The 23,733-nt window shown below is 37.1% G+C and overlaps 1 protein-coding gene across 7 annotated transcripts in view; it reads right to left on the reverse strand.

Annotated features, from left to right (window-relative positions):
- Positions 1-23,733, reverse strand: part of PIKFYVE (phosphoinositide kinase, FYVE-type zinc finger containing) — a 72,958-nt gene that overhangs the window by 19,753 nt on the left and 29,472 nt on the right. For all 7 annotated transcript variants that reach the window (XM_006205239.4, XM_031678181.2, XM_015240066.3 and 4 more), the window contains 15 exons: positions 19,906-19,965; positions 18,173-18,302; positions 17,573-17,753; positions 16,831-16,905; positions 14,715-14,822; positions 11,262-11,402; positions 10,487-10,613; positions 9,087-10,246; positions 7,303-7,403; positions 6,043-6,114; positions 5,216-5,387; positions 3,043-3,221; positions 1,306-1,419; positions 799-907; positions 544-698 (listed from right to left, as the gene is read on the reverse strand). In XM_006205239.4, coding sequence (XP_006205301.2) covers positions 544-698; positions 799-907; positions 1,306-1,419; positions 3,043-3,221; positions 5,216-5,387; positions 6,043-6,114; positions 7,303-7,403; positions 9,087-10,246; positions 10,487-10,613; positions 11,262-11,402; positions 14,715-14,822; positions 16,831-16,905; positions 17,573-17,753; positions 18,173-18,302; positions 19,906-19,965 — 2,884 coding nt within the window. The remainder of the gene's footprint in view (positions 1-543; positions 699-798; positions 908-1,305; positions 1,420-3,042; positions 3,222-5,215; positions 5,388-6,042; positions 6,115-7,302; positions 7,404-9,086; positions 10,247-10,486; positions 10,614-11,261; positions 11,403-14,714; positions 14,823-16,830; positions 16,906-17,572; positions 17,754-18,172; positions 18,303-19,905; positions 19,966-23,733) is intronic.

Raw genomic sequence — 23,733 nt, forward strand, 5'->3', positions numbered from 1 at the left:
CCTCCTCTGTAACGTGGAATCAGTATACATACACTGGAGGACTCGAAATGAAATAAAAGAGTGAATGTCTGTCTAGTGCCTTACTTAGTGCCTAGCATAATCCAAGTGTTCAATAAAAAAATGTTACGATGATCTAACTGAACTTTTAAATAAGCATTAAAGGGAAATATTTCCTAACATAAAATATTTAAATAAAGGTGTAAGATACACAAAATAGTGGAGTTGAAAGTCCTGGCCTCAAAAACAATGATCCCTCCACGGCATACTAATCTCAGTAAGAACACACATCATAGGTATTTGAAGCAGCACTGAAAGCTACTCTCAACTTTGTTTTTTAACCTTCACAAGTTACTCAAATATTAGCATATACACCTTAAAGGATGAAAAGAGGTGGGGGGTGGTAGTGGTGATAAAAATAAAAATTCCTACCACTTGAGAGTAAAATGAAAAATCCGTAATTAATGAGGACGCTCATATCAAAAACCTCACAGGAGAGTAAATTTTGCAATCATATGAAAGAAATACCAGGCTGCCAAGTCACACCTGTTATTCCAGGCTTGCAGCACTTCGCAGAGGCTTTGCTTCTTGGCGATGAGCGACTCAAAGACCGACTGCAGCTGCTGAGGGGTCTCCATGGAGGAGGACAGGAGCCGCGCCTGCATCTTCTCAGTCCAGCTCTTGAACTCGCCTTCCTCCATCTGCAGAGGAACAGAAACCACGCCAGCAATCTGAGAAGCCCTCGAAAGGAACCTCCAACGAGTTCACAACTCTGGGGTTTCTGTCAGAGAAATGAATTACCTCTTTTTGTGCAAAGATATCTTCCATTTTTTCCTCTCTTGTTTTGCTAAATGTATCAGTTTTCAGAGATGCAAGTCTTTCATCCACAGCAAGATATACCTGCGAAACTCTAACAATATAAACATAAAAAATACTAAACACTTTAGAAAATCAAAGTTTGGAATCAAAGTTTCTAATCTCACAAAAGTGTCACACACAAAGTTTAACTATGTCTTATCTAGTTAAGAATCACATTCAATTTTGTAGAACAAAAAAGACCTGAAAGGACGTACATCAAAATTTTAATAGTTGTTATGCCTGAGAGGGTTTGACCTCTTTTTTAAATACCTTTATGCACTATCTACATTTTTGCTTTTTTACATCAGGTATGTATAACATACAATTAGAAAAATATGGTTATTTCTGTTTTCAAAGAAAGCTAAATAAACAAATCTGATATTTAAAATAGTTTAGATTGCAGGCAGTACTAAACAAACAAAAAAGATGATCAAAGAATATAAAACTTACTTTTGAAAGAAGTCCTTCAGATCCTGAAGAAGGGACACTTTCAATGGGACTTGACGTTTAATGAATATTTTGGGAAGCGGAACACATACTTCAAGAAGCCGAATGGGAGAATAACTGAAGGAGAAAATACAAGTAATAGTAGAAAAGTGGATAATAGTTTAGTATTTTGAGTAGAAGTGTATCACGATGGTCAACTAAATCCTATGAGGTGTAAGAGATCATGAAGTTTCTATAAAATGGCATCTTAAAACAATCATAAAAATATTGAAGACAACTTCATCAACCATTATAAATATTCTCCCCAGTTTTAAATAGATGTTATTTTGTTTATTTTATCCCTGCACTGTGATGCCATCATTTATCCCCCAAGGCCACCCTTCTGTGACTTAAAAACAAAAATGACTGGGATATAAACCTCTATGAACGAAGAGAGGGACTCCTTCCTACAATTAGCTCAGACGCTGGTATTCACTACCTTCTCAGCTCCCAAGGATTTTTCCTGAGTTTCTTTCCCACCTGAAGTTTATGTTGTCTACTAAATGCTATATCCCACTTAGGCCCTAGGTTCATGATTAACAGCTCTTGCTTAAAATAGGTAACAGGGTTCAATTATAAATATCTGAGGACCTATTATGTGTCAGATGCTATTTTAGGTGCTGAGGATACAGCACTGAATAAGGGACAAAATTCTTGCCCTCATGATTCAGGAATAACAAGATTTGGGCAATAAATAAAAACAAATAAATACTTAAAATATATTTTACATCAGACAGTAAGTGCTACAGGGAAAAACAAAGCAGGAAAATGAGGCAAGGACTGCTAGGAGAAATTTGAACAAAGATCCACAGGAAGTAAGGAAAAGCAGGCGGATGTGTGGGAGCAGACAGCTCAGAGAGGCGAGAGCAAGTGCAAGGCTCCTAGGTAGGAGCCCACGTGGCAGAAGCGAGGCCCAGCCAGGAGGCCAGCGAGGCTGCAGCCCGGTGAGCGAGGGCAGAGCAGCAGAAGGTAAGCAGCCAGAGCACATAGGGGCTTAGAGGCTTGTCAACAGACTCTGGCTTTCACTCGGGGTGAAACAGACACCCATGGGAGGGTCTACAGTAGAAGAATGGCCTGAGCTGATCAGCATATACCAGGATCACTCTGACTGCTGTGTGTAGAACAGGCTGCAGGGGGCAAGGCCAAAGGGAAAAGGGTCGAGGTTACTGCAATGATCCAGTGAAAGATAACAGAGACTCAGTCCAGAGTGGCAGTGGGAGAGGTGGTGAGATGTGTCCAGATTCTGGATGTATTTTGAAGAAAGAGCCTGAAGGCTTTCTCAAATCATTTAATACTAGTGTAACTACCCAATCTTTGAACAAGTGCTTTTAGCTGTATAATATCTGATTATCCTTACACTAAGTAATGTCTTAGCAAAAATTCTGACAAACTCTTAGAAGCAAAAACATTGGTTAAGTGCAACACTTGTAGTAGCCAATCTACTAGTTCATATCAGGACTCATTCCTTGCTAGCTCTATTTGTGAGCTATAAGCTCCCTAAATGAGGGTAATAACAATACTTATTTCTTAAAGGAGTCAATAAAACAATAACACTGAAAGCTTTTTGCAGAGAGTATAACCCTCTGCATTTGAAAAGGTGAAGGTGGAAAACAACACACACCCCAAATTACTAATAGCGGAAATGTTGTAACGCCTTCCCAGGAGTATGTGATTGTGCACAGGGTCGCTCAGACTTCTTACCTGAAAGATGCCACCATCTGGTTATAGGAGAAATACTGGTGATAATCATGGTGGATGGAATGACCACATGGCTCAGCATTCGCTCTACGAGTGTACTGGTGCCCATAAAACCTAAGTTCAAGGTACTTTGCAAATGACATGGACCAGGACTCATTGGAAAGAGCAACAACTGGTGTTACCTGAAAGTCAGCATAAATTGTTTGTTATCTCTAATCACGTATTGAAAATCTCTTTTTTAAAAAACAGTGTGTTTTCTTTTTTAGTACAAATCTAGTATATACAGAAAACTGGAAGAAGAGAAAAATGTTTAGAGGTGGGTGGAGTTAGGGATGGCTGAGGAGCGCTGCATCGCCAATAATCCCACCACCACCGACACAGCCTGCTTTCTTTCCATAGATGAATCCACATATGCATAACTAGTACATTTATAAATAAAAACTCTATGTAAGTAGTTTCATAACCTTTTTTCTTTCACTTAGCAACATATCATAAATATTTTCCCACACAGAATATTCTTCTACGACTTGATTTTAATGGCTACAGAGTACCCCATTGTATGTCCATATTTAACCAATCCCTACTGAGATACATTTAAGACACTACAAATTATTCTTTATTTTGATGAACTTCTTGTATGTGTGTGGGGTGGGTGGGTATGTGTGTATACATACAAATATATACTCTTATAAATATCCATTATTATTTTCCTGGAATAAATCAATAAAAGTGGAAATTGGTAGGTCAAAGGACATGAACATTTATACAATCTTTGACACTTTTTGCCATGCTGTATCCCAAAACAGGTATACTGGTTTACACAGTCTCCAACAGTATCTGAAAATATCAATTTCTCCACTTCCCTACCAATCTCCAGAATTATAAATATCTGAAATGTGACTTCTTCAAAAATAAATAAGTAAAAACACTCTACTTATTTTATTTGTACTTCTTTGACTACTAACAAGTAAAATTTATTTGCACATGCCTACTAGCCATTTGTATTAAAGTGCTTTAACATGACCTTTGCCTATTTTTCTATTATCATGGTTTATAGAAATTTAATAGTAAGTATATTAATGTTTGGTCACAGATGTAATGTTTTTGACACATGAAAGTTTTCATTTCTGTGTAACAATAACTGTTTACCTTTTCCTTTCTAACATAAGCTCAAAAGTGGAAGTTTTTGTTCTAAAATAAAGTGCATATACCAAGCATGCAAGATATACAGGTCAAATTTTAATTATTCATCTAGTTCACTGGTCAATCTACAGAAATTCACATATTCCACAACAAAATATTGCCAACTATTTACCAGGAACTAAGGGCCTATAAGACCAAGTATAAAAAGAAACACCAGTCATTACAAGAAATGATTTCATGGCTGTATGTTTACTACCACAGAAGGAACCACCTTTGACTTTGCACTCCTCAACCACAGATATTGACAGACTGCACTATTATTTCATATGTAATTCCCATATGTGCTTCCAAAAGCACACTTTAAAACAAGCTAATTAAAATAACAATGAAGTTAAATTTGGTGCTTGCTCACTGCAAACAATCTGGGTAAAAAGTGTATATAAAAAACATAATATTGGCACAAAAATTTCCTCCAGAGTTAGAAAAGCACACAGAAGAAATAAAATACATGGTCCTTTCCTCAAGAATGTATATGTAAACCAAGAGATCAAGTAAACGTGGTTTCCTCTGTATCTCTTAAGACAGAAATGTTGCTATAGACTCAAACTTGCACAAACACCCTTGCATACTGTAATTATTGTTGCAACTCTGTCTCCTGATGAGAGGAGCCATACCTTGTTCTTTTCTCATTCCCAGGGTCTAGCACAGTACCTGGCATCTAGGTGGTGCTATACCAGTGCTTACTGAATGAACAAACAAACAAAACTGAGAACTGTCAAAATACAATCTCCATATATTTTATTGGACAAGGTACTTATGTTTTATATAATGGATGATAAATCCTAAAATGAAATCTTCAAGAAACAAACATTAAATGGAACATACAGCACTAGGAGGTAAAATAAATAAGAGCCCAATGACAAATAACAAATCCAAACTAATTGACACCACCCTCATCCCCCAAAAAGAACTATACAAACAAAGACATAAATGCTATTTTATTTGAAATATCACAACAACACGGTATACTTACCTGTTTGCAGATTCTGCACCAAGAATAGGTAAGAATTGTATGCTGGTACCCAGGTACTGGAGAATCCAACTCCTTCAGGATTATCTGCACACAGCCTTGGCCATGGACAAAGCGTCGAATGTGATGCACCATGGGGGTATCACAGAACATGCTAGGACACTGATAGGAAGGCCTTTGACAAAAAAAAAAAAAAAATCCTCACATCAACCACAAAACAAAGAAGCACATATAGTGAATACTGACTAATCAGAACCACTGTCAAGAAAGCGCAGCAATCTCTCTCTAGAGTATGGATGGCCAATGGACAAGTCTCCACAGGGTACCACTCGTCCTGCTCTGAGCCTGCAGCTGAACATCTGCCTTCAACCAAATCACAGGGATAGTTTCCACTTGTTAAGTTAAGCACCTTCTATTCACCGAGCATTTCTAAAACATCATCTCATTTTATCTATTAAAACTCCTAACATTTGTGCAACTTGTTATTCCCTATAAAGGGAGCAGGTACAGATTAAATGTACATGGCAGGTGATAGCACTAAGCTTAAATCGAGGTTCCTTAGCTTCTCTTTGAATCACTGTAAATACAAACATCCTGAAAAAGTCTTAGGGATTGCAGGGTAATTAAATGGGCAAAGATGTGAATAACGACTTGGAGAAGACACCCTGGGTTGAATATGAAATAGATTACTCCATTGTATGGTACACCCTGACATGTGGCATGAACATCCAGGTCACACAACAATGCTTTAACTCATGTGTATATTTTAGGTTGAATTTCTGGGCATTAAAACAGCATAAATGGAACACAAGGAGAAATTTGGTTCTTACCTGAAACAGTATCTCTCTAAAAATATTCCTAATGTAAGGTCATTTTTCCCATAAAATTCCATTGTTACAATCCTAAAAGAGAAGGTCATTTCTTAGAAACATCTCATAAGAGTTACCACCCAGCAAGACATTTCACAAGATTACACACTGATACCTGTTAGATGTGCTTATAATATAGTATTAAAACAGGTGATATTCTCTTATTGTTAAAGAACAGGTTTTATCTCATCTGATAAAACAGGTTTGGACTAGCCACACTACCACACTGTATCCACTCCCAGTCTATTAGTATCTCATGAAACTATGTAATCAAGATGCATAAACTCTAATATTAAATGAGTAAAACTGATTTGAGTTAGGAAGAAGTAAAAGTTTCCTCTACAAAGTGTTAAGCCCTGTCAGTATAAAATGGGACCCCATCTCTGCTCTCCAGTCCACACTGTGACTGAGCACGAAGAACAGCAGCTCATACTCTTCCAGGAGAGCCAGTTCCTAACTTTACACCCAACTTATAAATGTCCACAAATAAGAGACTTCGGCTATACATACCCTGTTGAAACCCACATCTTATTCAAGCCTTGATCTAAACTCCCAGAGAAAATTCCTAAGGGCTTGCCCAGCCCCAAGCCAGCTGCTAGAGCTATACTGATGCTGAAGAATCCCTGAGCTCACTGGCAGAAGTGTTTCTGGTGTCCAAAATTACACTATGGAATACATTTTGTCATAGAAAGTACTCCAAAAACAACAGTTATGTTCTACAGTACTTTTAAAACTCAAAGGTAAACTATGTAATAACTAAGCTTTTGTGACTATCAATGGAAACAACATTATAAAATGTGTTCCTATCAATCTACTTAAAATTAAGTTTTAGAATAAAACTTAAGGCAAAAGGCTGCTTCTATAAAAAAATGAAACCTAAAGAAAATCTGCCTACTTTGCACGTGTTCTCATCAAAACGCTTAAAACTAGCTCTTATGTATCAACTTTCTCACTTTTTTTATTACGAATTTCTCTTCCATCCCTCACATCCTTTTCACTGTTGCTTAAGGTACTCTCATTTACTTCTACCTGGGAACAAATATAAATTTCATATTTATTTAACAAGTTTAAAAGTTCCATCAATTTATATATGACCAGCAACATGCCATGAACTAGAAAACAGATCCTAGTGGCTGAATTTTTGAAGTTGCTGGAATTCTGTTCTTAAGTACAACAGTAGGGGGTGGGAGAGTGGGGGAGGGTGCTGGGCAGGAATCCTACCAGGGACTGACACAGGCACTGGGAGCATTGCTGGACTGGGCAGAAGAGCTGCTGAAGAGCACGCACAGTCTCTGGTGGTTGACAGGGTTCAGACAGTCCACCTGGAAGAGAAGGAACACCCGGATGAGCACCTGGAAGGTGTAACGCACTCCAACCCCAAAGCCCGCCTCCAACATCCAACACATTCCACTCAATCATTATAGCCCCTATCATCACTACAGGGGTTCCAGGGAAGGCTTAAAACTGTAAGAAACTAAACGTAAGGAAGAAGAGCAGCTAGTGTTTGGTGTAAAGCAATCCAAAAAGTTAAGTACACTAAAAAATACAAACAGATGTCCAAATAGCTTGTTTTCTTAAATATGCTTTATTTTTATGAAACTGCATTAAATTATTCTGGAAGTAAATAGTTACTTTAATATGAAACAGTCTGAACTGATAGCTAGATATAACACCAATCTGAGACACCTAGAAATCTAAATTCTAAGGCATTTATTGATTTGTACTTTTTACCTATTTTGATCACAAGAAAGGTTACACCTGTTTCTACTGAAATTCAAATAGTACAGAGGTATATGAAGAAGTTCATGAAGTACATACAGCCTCTCCTCCTTCGGTGCTGCCCCACTACTCAAACTGACAAATTTGACTGTATGGTTAAAAACCATGTACTTCTTTCGTTAGCTCACACACATACACACACAAAAACACTCACAGGAGTATATACAGGTGATTTTTGCTTTTTTTTTATAAAAATGGGATGATGCTACGTCTATGAAAATACAATTTGCTCTTTAAAACTAGAAAGTGTATCATGGGCTCTCTCTAGGTCATTAAACGAGATCCAAGTCATCCCTTTTACAGCAAACAATTAGAAATAACGCTTTGGTAAACATCCTTGTACATATATAAAATGTAAGCATCCTTTAACAAAACGCTTACTTATTTCTGCAGGAATAGATTATAAAAGATAGGAATCCTAAATCAAAAATATACACATACTCATGGAAATTATGAGACTTCCCCGTCACTCTTAATAAGCTTGGATAAATGTATATAAGTTTATGTAAATTTTATTAGAAGTATTTTTCCATGCCTCATTAACCACAGCTCTTATCACATTCCTTTTTGCCAATCTCATAAATAAAAAACGGTACACCATTATTATTTAATCCTTCCCTACCAGTGAAACTGAACATCTTCTTACTTATATTATTAAACAACTGCATTTCTTCATCTAGAGATGGATTTATTCATTAGTTTTATTACCATCATTATCAATAATGTATCCATGAATGAATCTTAAATTTGCCTTCAATTTGTTTAAAAAGTAAAAAGGCAGTCATAGTTAAATAATAATGTAAAGTTTTTTTATGTTAAAAAACAAATACATCTAACATTTCTTAAAAACACATCCATTTCCTACAACAAGCTTCCAATTCTTACTCTCCTGCTCACTACCATTAAAAGGATCGAGGATCATCACACTACACTCAAGTCATCCTGCCAGAAATTTTAAGTAGCTCCCCACTACGCCCTACCCTCAGAGCTCTTCCTAGTTTACTGTGAGCTCAGCCTGAAACCCTCAAAACCCAGTTTCATTACACTAAACTCCTATTTCATACATTTTAAAGCAACATATAAACCGAAAGATCTAAGACCGAAAAAAAAAAGGAACTATTTAATAAATCTGCACACAATTTGTCATGTTTGATTTTTTTACCCTGCCATAGCAGTTTTTCAACACATTCTAAATTTACACAAGCACTCAAAGTGGTCTTGCTCACCTTTGTGGACCACACTGCATCACTTGTAATCAACCCTTTCTCTTCATCACCCTCAGTTTTGCTTCCTGATTTGCCACTTGAAGTACCTGATGCCTCCTTCGAATGGACAAAAGGGTCTGAATTTTTTTGCTGAATTCTTCCTCCTCTGGCCCGATAGTCAGCCAGCATTCTCCCCAAGCTCTGGCTATCACCCAGATGCTCGGCAATTCTGGTGCTCACTAACTCATGGGAGGGCAGGACTTGAATAGACTTGGCCTGAACACTTCCATTCATGCCCTGAAGGCCGGAGAGATCCCTGAGCAGCTGTTTCTTCCGCCTGCTCTCCATTTCTTTGAACTCTTTGTTGAGGAGAGGAGACCAGTACACCTGCTCTGCAAAATAATCCCGGGTAGAGCATCTCATCCCCTTTTCAGTTAAAAGGAAAGGTTCCCGGAATGTGATTACTGGGGAGATACACAGGATCACATCTTTCAATTCCTGTTTGAAGGTCAAAGAGTAAGTCTTGCGTTTATCTTCAGAAGAGGTAACTTCCTCGGTGATGTACAGTCCAGTGTCATCCTGCAGAGGGTCTCTGAAGGTTCTCATCTGGCTCTTGGGATCCTGGAGCTCCTCTGTCTGCTGCAAAGTCTCTGGCTGTTCACCGCCTATGGCATCCTGTTGGTCGTCCACGTGGAGTGGCAACAACGATTCTGGTACTGAAGGAAAGAGGGCGCAGGGTGCACCTGCCAGGCAAGCTGCTGTAGCATACTCTTGATGCTTCGAAGAGGCAACATCCTGTGGAACGCTTTTATTTTCCTGGTCACCCTTCTCAAACAGAATCCTTGATTCTAGCAAACCACTATCATCAGAGGGCAGAAAGTCAGGAGGGAAGTCAGGCTCCCGGGGGAGGGGACTTCCGCTGAACGGCTCTTGTGCAGCCCCTTCATCCTCCTGTCCCTCAATCAGAGAATGGAAGGAAGGGTTTTGTGTTAATGTAGGAGGCATCGCAAATTCATCCATGAGGAAGGAGATTTCTAGTTGAGAATGATAAGCTACACAGATCATAAATATTAGGATCTCCTTAACTCGAGCCAGCTCATAATCAGAGCTTCCTCTAAGCTTGATTGTACAGCCCAGGTGCTGTGGACAGCCTTCAAAAAACATCAGTGTTTTGGTTTGTTCTACAAATAAACAAACACAAAGTTAAGAAGGCTTAGGTGGGGATCCAGAAGTCCAGGCAGAATTAATTCACCATCTTAACATCTACAAGAGAAAAACCCTTAAGCAAGACCATGGTTGCCTGCCCTCATTTAACCACTGCTAATAGACATTACCTACTAAATAAATGTCGTAGCACTGATGAGTTTACTCATTTCCTCAGCTCCCCAGTTTCAGGTGAATCTATGCTGAAGATTACTCACCATTAGGCAACTGAAACATCTGCATATAAAATTTGTGACAGGTGCCCAGGTGGGGTTTTGTAAGCAGCTGGTCCATCGACATTACCAAATCACCTTGGGTCATCCGACTGATTCGTTCTAAAACTTGCTGGAACACAGAACATTATATTACAAATTAGAGAAGAATAAAATTGTTAGTAAATTTAATCTGGAAAAATAGTAAGAACATTTGAAAATGCCCTCACAATGAATTTCCTCAATTTTAATAATCATGACTTCAAGTGATCTACATAGTTACTTAGTAATCAATATGCATCCACTAAACTAAACCATACTTATATTAATAACATCACCAAAGGCATTTAAGCATCACACATTGGCACAAGATACTGATGGGGGGTGGGGAACTTCTAGAATTGGTCTCTATTCTGAAGAGAGTAGCTTTTCTAAGGAGAGAACATTTTCTGCTTGTATGAGTCCCCAAACAAAATGAAGTCTCCCCAAATACTACTTATTAACTAATGTCTATCACACCTTTGGTCTTGCAGACACCTATAATGACTGTTACATACTCATTATGTATGAACTTTACGTTAATTCCACTTCTTCCAGCCTGAGATTCTCCAGTCTTAAATAATGGAATCATCGCCATGCCTGTTCCACTTTCAGTATACATGACACAGCCAAGAAATACATAAATAATCAAAGATCCCTGCACATTTACCACACATGCATATAAATTTTAAAGCTGTGATTTTTTTTAATGATATAAAAATAGAAAAATAAGAGCACTCACTGATTTTACATTAATCACCAAAGTAATGCCGTGTTCCAGTAACATGTCCTGGGCAATTCGAGATACTGTTTTCTCAACTAGAACCAATGTAGGTCGAACATCAACTATTCGCTGAACATAATTCTTCAAGAATTCCCTTTCCTAAGTAAGAAAAATCGAAAATATTATACCTGGTATAATTCAGAATCTAGACATATAAAAATTAGGACAGTCTGACTATTAAAATCAAACTCAGCCTAAGTTTTCCTCATTCACAAACCATAGCTAGTAGATATTTCTTACTAAGTAAACATTCTAAGTACTGATGAGTTAACTCATCTCTCAGGCCCCTAATCTCAGGTGAAACTATGCTGAAGATCACTTACCACTGCTATAAGCAAATTAACTCAAACACAACCAGGAATGTTATTCATCATTCTAAACTGTTGATTATGCTGAAAAGAGTGTCAAGGAGAAATTCCATTCTCCAACTCACTAATTTTACTTTGAAGGATTCTGAATTCTTAATAGCCTATCATATAAAAGCCAAGCATCCAATTAGCTAGCTCTCAAAAGTTAAAAGAAAAAAAAAAACCAACCTCACAACTCCCCAAATGAAAGCAGTTTCTAAGCGTTTTTAATATAGCTATGGCTTCCGTCTTGTACGTTCTGAAACTAACCAGAGTATCTCCTGTTTCGGGTACCTGAATAAATAGCTCTCCAACAGATGCTATTTCAGCTACTTCCTAATTTCAGTCTCCCAACAGATCATACTCTACCTAGAACAGCTATAGTTAAAACCTAAAATATAATGCTTAATACAATTTCAAGACAAAAACTTATTTTCAAAGGAAATGAATACTGTAAATAACAACCAGAGTTAAAATAACAAAATTCATTGTTTCATAAAATTTCTGGGCTCAGACAGGAGACAACTGAACGTGGGAGCATGTCTGTCACTTCTGCTCCATATGCCCAAAGCGTTTCTGCGCAGAACCGTATTCACGGTCAGTGGCATCAGCACCGGACGAACCTATTCCCTGCAATGAACCTGCTCTGTTATGAAGTATATTTCTTCTCACCCTTCTCCATTTTATTCATAGAAATTGTACATTTTCAAATTCTCCCATTATTAACTAAATGGATTTTTTTCCCTGCAATGTGTTCATTTCCTACTGTGCTTATTAAATTGTAATAACAACATTTAAAAAGATTTTATTTGTGCAGCTCCAATAAAGAATAACTAGAATAAGCTGATTTTTTTTTTTAAGTTTCTGGCCTCTGGTACAGGGATAGCAAATACATTTGTTCTCAGTTTCAGCTCCAGTCAACTATTATGATTATACACGAAGTATCATGTTAAGAGAGGGGGCCTGGGCCAGGTTCAGAAAATAAAGAGCACCAGGAGGCAGGCCAGGAACACAGAAGGGAGCAGTGGCAGACCAACAGACTGAGCCGGACTGGTCTTGTGAGGACGAGATGAAGTCATAGGCTATTTATCTCCTTGCCCTTTGTTTCTCATCCTCCTTTTTCTATCTTTCAGCTTCTTTGATTAGTGATTCCACACTGAGTGGACCAAAAAAAGGGGAAAAAAAGTCAAATCAGTTGATACTTTCTGGCAATTCAAACTAAAAATTTTAATAGGAGAGGGGAGGGTATAGCTCAATAGTAGAGTGCATGCTTAGTATGCACAAGGTCCTGGGTTCAATCCCCAGTATCTCAGTTAAAAAAATAATAAATAAATAAACACATACATACATGCATACCTAATTACCCCCTCAAAAACTTTTTTTTGAACTTGAATAGAGCAGGAGTTAAAGATATAATAAACTATGTTTTAAAGCCCTGATGATCATGATGCTTTAAGTTATACGATTTAAATCTTGTTTATTAAGTATGTATTTGTCCAGAGCATACTTCTCTGCTCTAATATGAAGACTTTATTAACCTGATTATAAGAGTGAAGTTAAAATAAAGAGGATGAATTTAAGTATAACTTTTTTGTAACTAAATACCTGTGGATTTCAATTTCTAGTTCATCGATTCTAAGACATAACAATTTTAAGCATTTTAACATCTTTGCAATCAGAATCCATCTTGCAATCAATGTGGCTGATTTAAGCCTAGAAAAGTCTTTCTCTGACACCTCTGGTGAGATCAAGAAAACTCTCAGCATCAAAGTGTCTTAGATTCCATGAACAATAATTATGTGTCCCCTTATTCTTTCAGTTCTCACTGATAAGTCACAGTAAATCAGAGCTAGAAGGAATGGTATAAATCTCGTTGAAATTCCTCATTTTCACTGATACATAGCTGAATTCCAAAGAGACAACAGCCCTAGGTAACAGAGTTCATTAAGCAATAGAGCAGAGTTTCATAAACCAGGATGCCTTTCACCACAACTAACTTTATTCCACTGGTGTCTACGAATTCAGAACAAAAGTGATTGCTCCTACCACTCTTGGAAAAATGCACCTATCACCTATGAATTTTCAAGTAATGCTTTTCCTAAATGTTTCTGGAACCAAATATAAGTGTTTCTGCTATGATAGAACATGCACATTCCTGAAGACCTCCCATTTTGAACAAGTTCAAATTAATTAATAGCATTTATGGGAGAAAAGAGGTTGGGGCAGATAATGTTTAAAATCTATGCACCTTCATGTCCAGAGCACAACAAGAATAATTGGTACCTTGACAAAGAACTTGGACAGCCCAGACAGGCAACTCAACATAGCCGGAGGGTGCCTCAAGGGAAAATTAAAATGTACAAAAGCAACAGTACAAATGGAGATGGAGCTCTGAGAAGTGAGCTCATAAGAGCCATCCAGGATCGGGAAGCGGGTAGGGGCGGTGCGTCTCTCTACAGAGAGAACTCTTTGAGCAGGAGCTCACTTTTAATTTCTTAAAATGGAGCCAAAAGCATCCCTGCTTGTATAGGAGTTGCTCTGTTTTTCTTTCCAGCTGAGGGTTATAATCCTACTGCAGCTATCCTGGGCCTCTTTATTTAAAAACCACAAAGAAACCAACACAACTTCCACCTGACATTTTTCCCCTCTACCAACTGTGTGTGAGCTACCTGGTGTTCCAGAAACACATGTTTTAGCAGAACTATATTAAAAACCAGGTATTACCATTGGAAATCTGATAAGTTAGAGAAATCCTTAAAGTAAATCAATGACCCAGGTGGGACAAGAAAACAGTACTCCTGTTTTCACTTCTCCTTCCATATATTCCCAAAAAGTTGTATATTGCATTTAACACTTTGAAACTAAAAATAAGGAGTGACAGAGGTATTGGTAAGTTTCTAAAGTATAATACATACAAATGTGTTTTTATAAAATTTTTAAATGAAACAAAAGCAATGACGTTTCTTTGCCAAATTTAATCAGCTGGAACAAGTTACAAGAGTTTGCAAGCAACATAGTACATAAATGTCCCTCCAGATCACTTGTTGCAGTAAGAAGTTCTTACCTGAAGCACAATAGGATCAATGCAAGTAAATTTAGTTTCTTCCCTGTAGAGATACTCAATGGAACACTTCAACAGAAGAATTTTCGGGTTTTTAATAGACGAATTCATCTAAAAAAATGAATACTCTGTTAAAACTTTGAAAGTTTGCACTTTATAGGCCTCTTTTAATAATAACTTTAAATTCACACTGTTCATAATTCCTTAGATTATCTCATTATACTCATATTAAAATACTCTCATTTTGCTATTTTGTGGTGATCTTTTGTATTTTTTCAAAGCAAATAATTAGTTCAGAGCAATGCAAAATTCTTCAAATTGGCTTTTTATTTTTCTCTAATGTTGTTTTGACTAATCCTCTATACTCTTAGCAACTTATAAAAAATTTCTAATGTTGCAAGAAAAGATATCAAGCCCTGAGTAGAGGGGAGAGGGGCTTAAGGATGGGCTATTTCACAAACTCCCAGAGATCGACAACTTTGAAAGCGTAACTTAACTTTTCTGAAATTCGAGAAGGATAGAAGGAGAAAAGAAAATACTTCCTGAATGTATTTTTAATAGAATAAATTTCCAAGCAGTCACAAATTTGCAAGCCAAACTGGGTAACAAGAAGTTAAAACAGAAAACCTCAAAGCATATCCAGAAGCAAAGACTCAAAAAATATACTCTAACCACACAACTAAAGCCACGGGCAGAACAGCCTGAGTCCTGCAATCGAAATTTCCGAGCTTACGGAGGCCAAACCGGCAAATGGTCCTGAAAGCAGTGACTCATCAGCTGGGAAACTACATTCAGGGCTCTTAAAGCTACTACAAATTAAAGACTATCTCTAAATATAGCCAGTGGAGCAAGACAGCCATTCATGCATACGCTTCTACCAAACCCACATACAGTTTTTAGTTCTGGAGATGAGCACAACATATCTACCCCTGAATTCAACAAAGACCATTTAATTTGATTTAAAGTACTACTCTTGATGGTTGAAGTGCTGTTTTAATAAGACTGTATATAGAAATATGGACTCTGGATCATTGCTATGAAATAATATTAAATCAAAACATACTTTTATTTATCTATAGTCACTAACAATTTTCAGGAGGCTTAATGCCTTACAAAAAATAAATTATTAGTCTCTGCCTAGAGAAGAGTGAAAACAGGACCACAGTTCGTCCATCCAGTTGTTCAGGGTAGCATTTGCCTGAACTCTCACTGTAACCAAATCAGCATCCTGAGGTGGGGCTAGGGTATCTCCATTTTTAATAAGTTCCCCTAAGTGATTCTGAAGCACAGCAAGGTCTGAGAACACTGTTAAAGATCAGTGGTTTCTCATAATGTGCGAACCAATAAACAACACTGGAAATACCCGCTGTGCCTCCATTAAGAGGCCCCACACTTCCCCGACCCAGCCTCCCCCTCCCCTAAACATACTGAAGGAGAATGGCTAGGGTTTGGGCTCAGGAGTCTACATTTTTTGAAACAAGGTCCACAGGTGACCCTGATGCACACTACACTCTGTGAATCAAGAGCCTCCAGAATAAAGTTCAAGACCTTTAGTGAGATACAAACCCTTCCTTGGCTGCTTCCTCCAGCCTCATCTCCTGCCACTTCCCATCTTGCACCTTAGGACCACAGAGTTTCCTTAATACACCTGGTTACTTTACCCTACTTCTTTGTGCTAGTGCTAGAAAGAGGCCTCAGGGCTAAAGGCAGAGAGGAAAGATGAGAAGGATAACTGAAATCCAGTGATAATTCTGAGCTGAGCCCTATGAAGAAGAACAAAGTTTTCAAATGGTAGGCCTCTGGAAGGACTCCAGTCTGTTAGAAAATCTTGTCCCCCTAAGATGTGGTGGGGTCAAGGGAGAAATGTTATCACTGTCCTATCACCCTGTTGGTCCAGAAACCTTCTTCTGTCTGATGAATTCCCACTATCTAAGTCATAGTCATCATTGGCTCTGGGAGACTCTCCCTGAACATCCAAAATTTCACCCTCACAGCAGACACCACTCGTCACCTCTCAATGTCCATTCTCCTTTTCGTCCATGATTAGGGCACCCCCAACTTGATAGCTTGGCACATAGTCATAGTTTGCTGAATTTCACTGCTGAACTGAATCAATTACCTTTTTATGTGCAATATTCTTGGTACAAACAAATCCATTGACAACCACAGAATCAAACTTCTTTCCACCGGGGATCTAATGAAACAATTAAGAAAACAATAAAATTCAATTATACATCCTTAGAATCTAGTCAAATCAATGCTATTATTTATTTCTACTTTTTAACTATTATGTAACCAAATAAGCACAAAAAATTCCAATATGTACTTCTTCCTTTCAACCAATAATTAATGGCATCTTAGCACATCATCAATTTTCCCACTTCCTACTCTCTGACATACTATCTGGTACTCTAAAATATCACTTGACCAAAAAAATTGATGCCAGATGTCAATTAAGACCATTATTAAGTTAAATATTATAGGCAACAAATACAGAAGAGACTCCATTACTATCTAAATAAAGCAACTACCCCCTGTTTTCCCTCAGAACACTGACAGTAATCTGTGGGACCAGGCGTTCTCATAGATGACACATCAGGAAGAGGAAGTAAGAAAGTCTGGGCTCCCAACTCTCTACAAGTCCAACTTACCCTCGCCCCCAGTTCAGCTCTCACTTCCTATGAGTGGCTTCCATGACCCCCAAGTGCACTGCTAACAAACACAGCAAACAGAAAAACCTCCCTCTCGTCACCTAGCACCCCTCACGGTATGAGCCTTTCAGAGCACCATTAAGAGACAAATTTATTCTCAGGCCCATCTCATTAGTTCCCAGCATTAGGGAAGCATTTAGCAGAGCTCACTTTTTTGATGTGGACAAACTGACGGATGTCCATGTCATCATCCCGGTTCTTGACATCAGGTCGGACTGTCTGAACAACCTGGCAGACTAGTGACACAATGATGTCCCTCCAAGATGGTGACAATGATTCATTATGGAGCAACTGTTGGAGTAGTGCCATCATGTGGTTATGGTTAGCTGAACTACAAAAATGTTATAGGAAAGAAGTTTGCATAGTTAATACTGCCAGAGACAATAATTCTGAAAATGCAACAAACAGTCTACAAAGAAAGGAACAAATGAATTATGGCTCACAGATAAGATCTTCTCAGTCAATTTTATTCTTTCAGCAAATCTGCACCTTAATGATTTTGTACATAAATGAAATCTGTGATTATCTTCAATTAAGATGACCCATTCAATCTGATGAAATTTTAACACATAAATGACAATAGGGACAGACAAGCACAATTTAGGACTCTAGTTTTATAAAAAATTTCAACAGAATAGGCTTTATTTCCTAAGTAATGTTAGTATTTTTGACTTTATAAGGAAGAACTATACATGTGCCTATCACGTCACTGGAGTATAAAAATGCAGAATTAAAATTGAAAAGCCTTACAGCAGCCTCTCCATGGCTTGTTTCTCTCCATTCTCTTCCCTTAGCAGCTCCAGGTTGTTATGATGCCAACCCAAAGGTGTGAAAGGCAGCTCTTTGGATTTTTCCTCAACTCGACGATTAAATAAGGATTCTAAGTGTAAAATAAAAAATTATACTTCATTGTCATGTTTTGCACCATCTACTCATAGAAATAGAAATTGCCGCCTTATTTTAAAAAAATTTTTTAAGCTAGCCAATTCAAAATGTTGGTGTAAAAAACACAAGGACATATTTACATACATAAACAAAAGAATTAAGTCTGAGTTAGATCATCAATATTCTCAACAGTCAAAAACAGACAGAACTGTGAAAAGCAAATTTACATAAGTCAACTAACACTCTTAAGAAAATAAGTATAAATACAGCCTCTGGAAAACAAATAAAATGTTTTTTTACACTCCTTTTATTTATTTGGGGACATTAAAAAACAAGGTGGTTAATTTTCTCTATAAAATCACAAACTGAAAACTGCATTCAACAGAAATCTGAACGCAAGCAGAACAACATGTGATCGTGCGGGTGCTGAACTTTAAAGAGAAAAGCTCAGCTCCGATACATCTGATCTGGTACACGGCAGCATAGAAAGCATATTCAGACAATCCTTTCAGTGTTTCTTTTTCAATACTGGAACAAAGGCTTTCTTTTTTACTGGCAAAACTTCTACAAGTCAGACCTAAAAATTAACTACAAAGAAATTAAAACATGACAAAAAAACAATTTATGTAAACCTTTGTATATGGATCAAGACAAAAAATATTAAGATAGTATTAAATGCTTTGCAAAAAAGATGCTCACTAAATAACTGTTGGAAAATATGACTGAATAAGTGGAAATGGGTGAAAAATGCTTCAAAAATTCTCTAATCTTTCCTACCCTAAAGCAAAGTAAACAAAAACACTTTGGAACAGTCCAGCAGACTACACAGTAAAGCATGAGTCCATGCCAAGTGAGCTTCTGCACATTTCAATTATGTAAATCCTTGGTCTACAAACATCTCATTAAACAAAATGCTTGGAGGTGAATTTAGAAACATTGCTAAGTTATGACACCAGCTGCAAGTGGCTGCCCTTGTACCAGCTTGCCCTACCTTCTTTTGTGTGAAATTCTCCCATTATCTGAGGCCTAATCTGTAGAGTGTTATGGACCGATTAAGTACGTCTTCACTCCACGGCAAGCTAAGTAGGGAAGGGGTTAGAAAAGGCTTGTATTCTTCTGTACTTCCTTTTGTCCCAAAGAAATGATCAACATAACTAGTTATTTATCTTCTTCTGTCTATTTCTCTTGTCAGCTCCAAAGGGCAGGCAGCATCCTCAACTGGATGAGATGTGCCTGTGGGCTTTCTGATAAGCTCGACAATTCCTGACGGTATGAGTATCAATATTTAATACTATATTCAAGACATAGGAAAGCATTAACTATTTATGTCTTTAAATGAATAAAATTCAAATTCTACTTTAAAAAGCTCTTAAACAACTACTTTTCAGACCAGAGACCTTCTTCAAACCAAATTCAAGTTTAAATTTTCGGTTCTCAACAGGTATGTTACTACACATGTTAAAATCTGTATTCCTGTGACACTAAAATAATCAAATATATTGTCAGAACCTACTCTGAGCCAATCAATGTGCTAGGCCCAAGTATATCCTCACAAACAAAAGAGACACCACCCCATGTATAGCTTTTGATAAAATTACCTTTGATGAAGGCGTCACTTATTGAGAGCTGTTGTCCTCCATTGTCAGAAATCAAATACTCTGCATACCAGGGAGAGAGCAGAGAGAGGAGGAAGGAAAGAAGAGGCTTATGACTATAACACACCAGCGTAATTATACAGAAAACACACCCACACACAAAGTATTACTCATACTAAACCCATCACTGCCCGGCCAATTCAAGAAAACTTTAGGCTAAAATGCCTGTTTATAACTTGCTCTGAACACATCACACTAAACTTGATAAGGCTTAAATTAATAACTCAACAGAACCTTCAGACAGTAATGACAGAATATTTTTAACAGATCATTTTTCCCTTACAAAAAGTGAACTGATTTACGAAAATTATGATCATTAGTAATTTGCATGACAAGCATAAAAAGTTATACTCTTTCTCATATATAACTGTATTATTTAACAAATGATGAGTTCACCTATAAACCAGGTAGTTTCAGATAGAGAATCCACCTCATAAAACATAAGGTGGGTTTTTTTAAATTTGAGAATATAAGCTATAAAACAAATGAATACAAAAGGGACAATGGCAGGGAATAAAGTTATAACCCATCAGGATTTTTCTTAGGTTTTGAATTAGTTATAGTTTTTCAAAAATTCTAATCAAATACTTCCAAATATTTGCCAAAAAACAGCCGCTGAACACACTCTGAACATGTTCTTCCAGAACTTTTAGAATATTGAATAGTTTTCTTTTAAGTGAAACTTATTCTTTACTTTTACTTCCCCATGACCTTTTCTCTGGGTCTGTGACCAAGCACAGCTCAAATGAGGTTCCTTCTACCATGAAAATTTAACCATAACGCATTTTAAGTCCTTTAAGACGAAGGTGCTTCACAAAATTCTTTCCGAGCAGATTTCATTTATAAATAGGCTTAAAAAGTCAATGTTTATAAGCCAATATGCTCATCCTTCAAACAAGAAAGTAGAGGAAAAGCATTAGTTCAAAAATTCAAGGATGCCATGCCAAACACAGTAAAATCAAGTATGCAGACAAGTGAAAATAGATGTTACACTTTACTTCTACACCTCCCTCATAGTAATTAATGACGTCAACCCCTGTTCGTTCTACTGATGCAGTGGTTTTACAAGCTTTACTTTTCATACTAAAAGATATATACACACATACATAATTCCAAAAGTGACAGATTTTTCCCATTTTATTATGAAAAAGTTTCAAACAAACAGAAAATCCTGTATACCGTCCACTTAGATTCAACAATTGTTAACTTGCCGTATCTGATTTCTCTCTCCATATATGCATACCTTTTTCCCAGGCCATTTGAAATTACACATATCATGACACTTTACCACTAATACTTCAGCATGCATCTCTTAAAAATAAGGCCATTCTTCTTGATGACCATAATACCGTTTATACACTTAAGAAAACTGACACTTTCTTAATACCATCAAATCAGGCCATATTCAAATTTATCTAACTGTCCCCGAAACGCTTTTTTTCCCCTCAAACCTGGATCCATTAAGCTTCATGTACTGCATTCTCTTCATTCTCTTTTAATCAAAAGCAGACCTCTCCTGTTTTTTCTTTTTTATGATGCTGAATTTTGAAAGACCCAGGCCAAATGTCCTGGGAAACACGCCCCATTCTGGATTCGATGCACTGTTTCCTCATGGTGCTGTTCACCTTGCTCCTATACCCCCATGCTTCCCAATAAATAGGAAGTTACGTCTAGAGGTTTGTGGAAGCCATGATTCTCACTTTCTTCTCTAGGTACTACCTGCTAACTTTCCAAGAACCATTCAGAATCCTGCTTCCAACACATAACGTATTTTAACTGCATAACTCTCCAAGACCAATAGTGAAAAATTAAACCAGAAGATCTCATTGTCTCCGTTTTACAAGTTTCTGAAAATGGGGGGTTTACTTATGTAATATAAAACACATGAGCAGTTTTTTTTAAGTATATATTTTCAATTTTATAAATTCAAATTTCCTCAACCTTAAAAGATAGAGGATGATCCTTAAGAGTTAAGAAGTATTACCTATAACTTTAACAGAAAGATAAAAAGCACCTATTCTCATTTATATTTAAGAGGAATGAAAACCAGAAGCAGGGGAAGTCTGCTGGTTAGGGAAGCTAGGGAAGACTTCCCTCACTAGACCACTCTGATGATCTTTATTTTCTGGTAACCGGTGTTCCTCTTAACTGGAGTGCATAAAAAATAACTTATTGTATTTCAACTTCACAAGAAAAATAGAAAAAAGAATAATTTTTGTTAGTATGCTAAAAACTAAGAGAGAACTGTGAAAGCCAGAAACATTTATTAAGGGATTTGTAAAGTCCTCAGATTATAGACTCTCAAGGTTGCAAATGACCTAAGAGGTCAGTCTAATAATTATCTTCTTTCTGTGTGTGTGTGTGTGTGTACACATATATACAATGGAATTGTAACTCAGTCACAAAAAAGAATGAAGTCTTGCTATTTGTGAAAATATGGGTGGACTTGGCATTATGCTAGGTGAAATAAGTCTCTGAAAGACAAAAACTATATGATTTTACTCATATGTAGAATCTAAAAAATAAAACAAATGAACAAACATAACAAAACAGAAACAGAGCTATAGATACAAAGAACAAACAGGTGGTTGCCAGAGGGGAAGAGGGTGGAAGGAGGGAAAAAACAGGTGATGGAGACTAAGGGACAATAAACTTCCAGCTGCAAAATAAATATGTCATGGATATGAAATGTACAGTGTGGGGAATACAGTAATATCTTTGTATGGTGACACATGGTAACTAGACTTAACTGGTGATCATTTCAAAACGTATAGAAACACGGAATCACTATGTTGTGTAGTTAGCAACTAATGTTACAGGTCAATTATACTTCAAAAACAAAGACACAGGGAAAGAGAGCAGATTGGTGGTTACTAGAGGAAGAGTCGGGGGACAGGGAATTGGATGAAGGCAGTCAAAAGGTACAAACTTCCAGTTATAAGATAAGAAAGTACCAGGGATGTAATGCACAGCACAATAAATATAATTAACACTGCTATATGTCATTTGTGAAAGTTGTTAAGAGAGTAAATTCTAACAGTTCTCATCACAAGGAAAAATATTTTTTCTATTTAATTTTGTATCTATGTGAGATGATGGATGCTCATTAAACTTATGCTGTACAATTTAAATGTATACAGTGCTTTATGCTAATTATATCTCAAAAAAACTGAAAGAAAAACAATAGCAACAACCGGGCATTCTCTAACTCTTCACTGTCTTGGACTTCACCTCCTCTTGAAAGTGAGTGTCTTCTCCTGGTAAGATTATCTTGACAGAGATTTTTTTTTAAAAAAGCTTCAATTAATATTATTATCAAGTTCCCCAAATAAATGGCCTAATTTTTCTTTCTCTGCATCACAGTTTTAAGTCTTTTCCAAGATACCCTTGGCATTTCCTCCAACATTCAGTGCAATCTGGACTTCTGCTAACCTGCCACTTTTCTAATAGTGCTGGCTCCTCTTTCAGACTGATCCTCAAATGAAAGATGCCTCTCACAAATTTTGTAGAAAATCTTTTTAAAGGGTTGAGACCAGAGAGTTTCCAGAGAAGTCATGACGGTTTTTCCGACTGCAGATGCATCCCCTTTAATTTTCCTTAGAGACACAATTTGAGGTTGTACTGTCACAATGTCATCCTGGAGCCTTCTATTCCATTCTTCTCCCAACATTACGAAGTTAGGTTTCATAGAGTAAATGTCTGCCTCTGCTCAGCGGTTCACCTCTCGCTATTATGAATTCCACGGTGACAGGTCTCTTTCTTTACGGTTTT

This window comes from Vicugna pacos, chromosome 5 (genome assembly GCF_048564905.1).
Source record: "Vicugna pacos chromosome 5, VicPac4, whole genome shotgun sequence".
Classification (NCBI taxonomy): Eukaryota; Metazoa; Chordata; class Mammalia; order Artiodactyla; family Camelidae; genus Vicugna; species Vicugna pacos.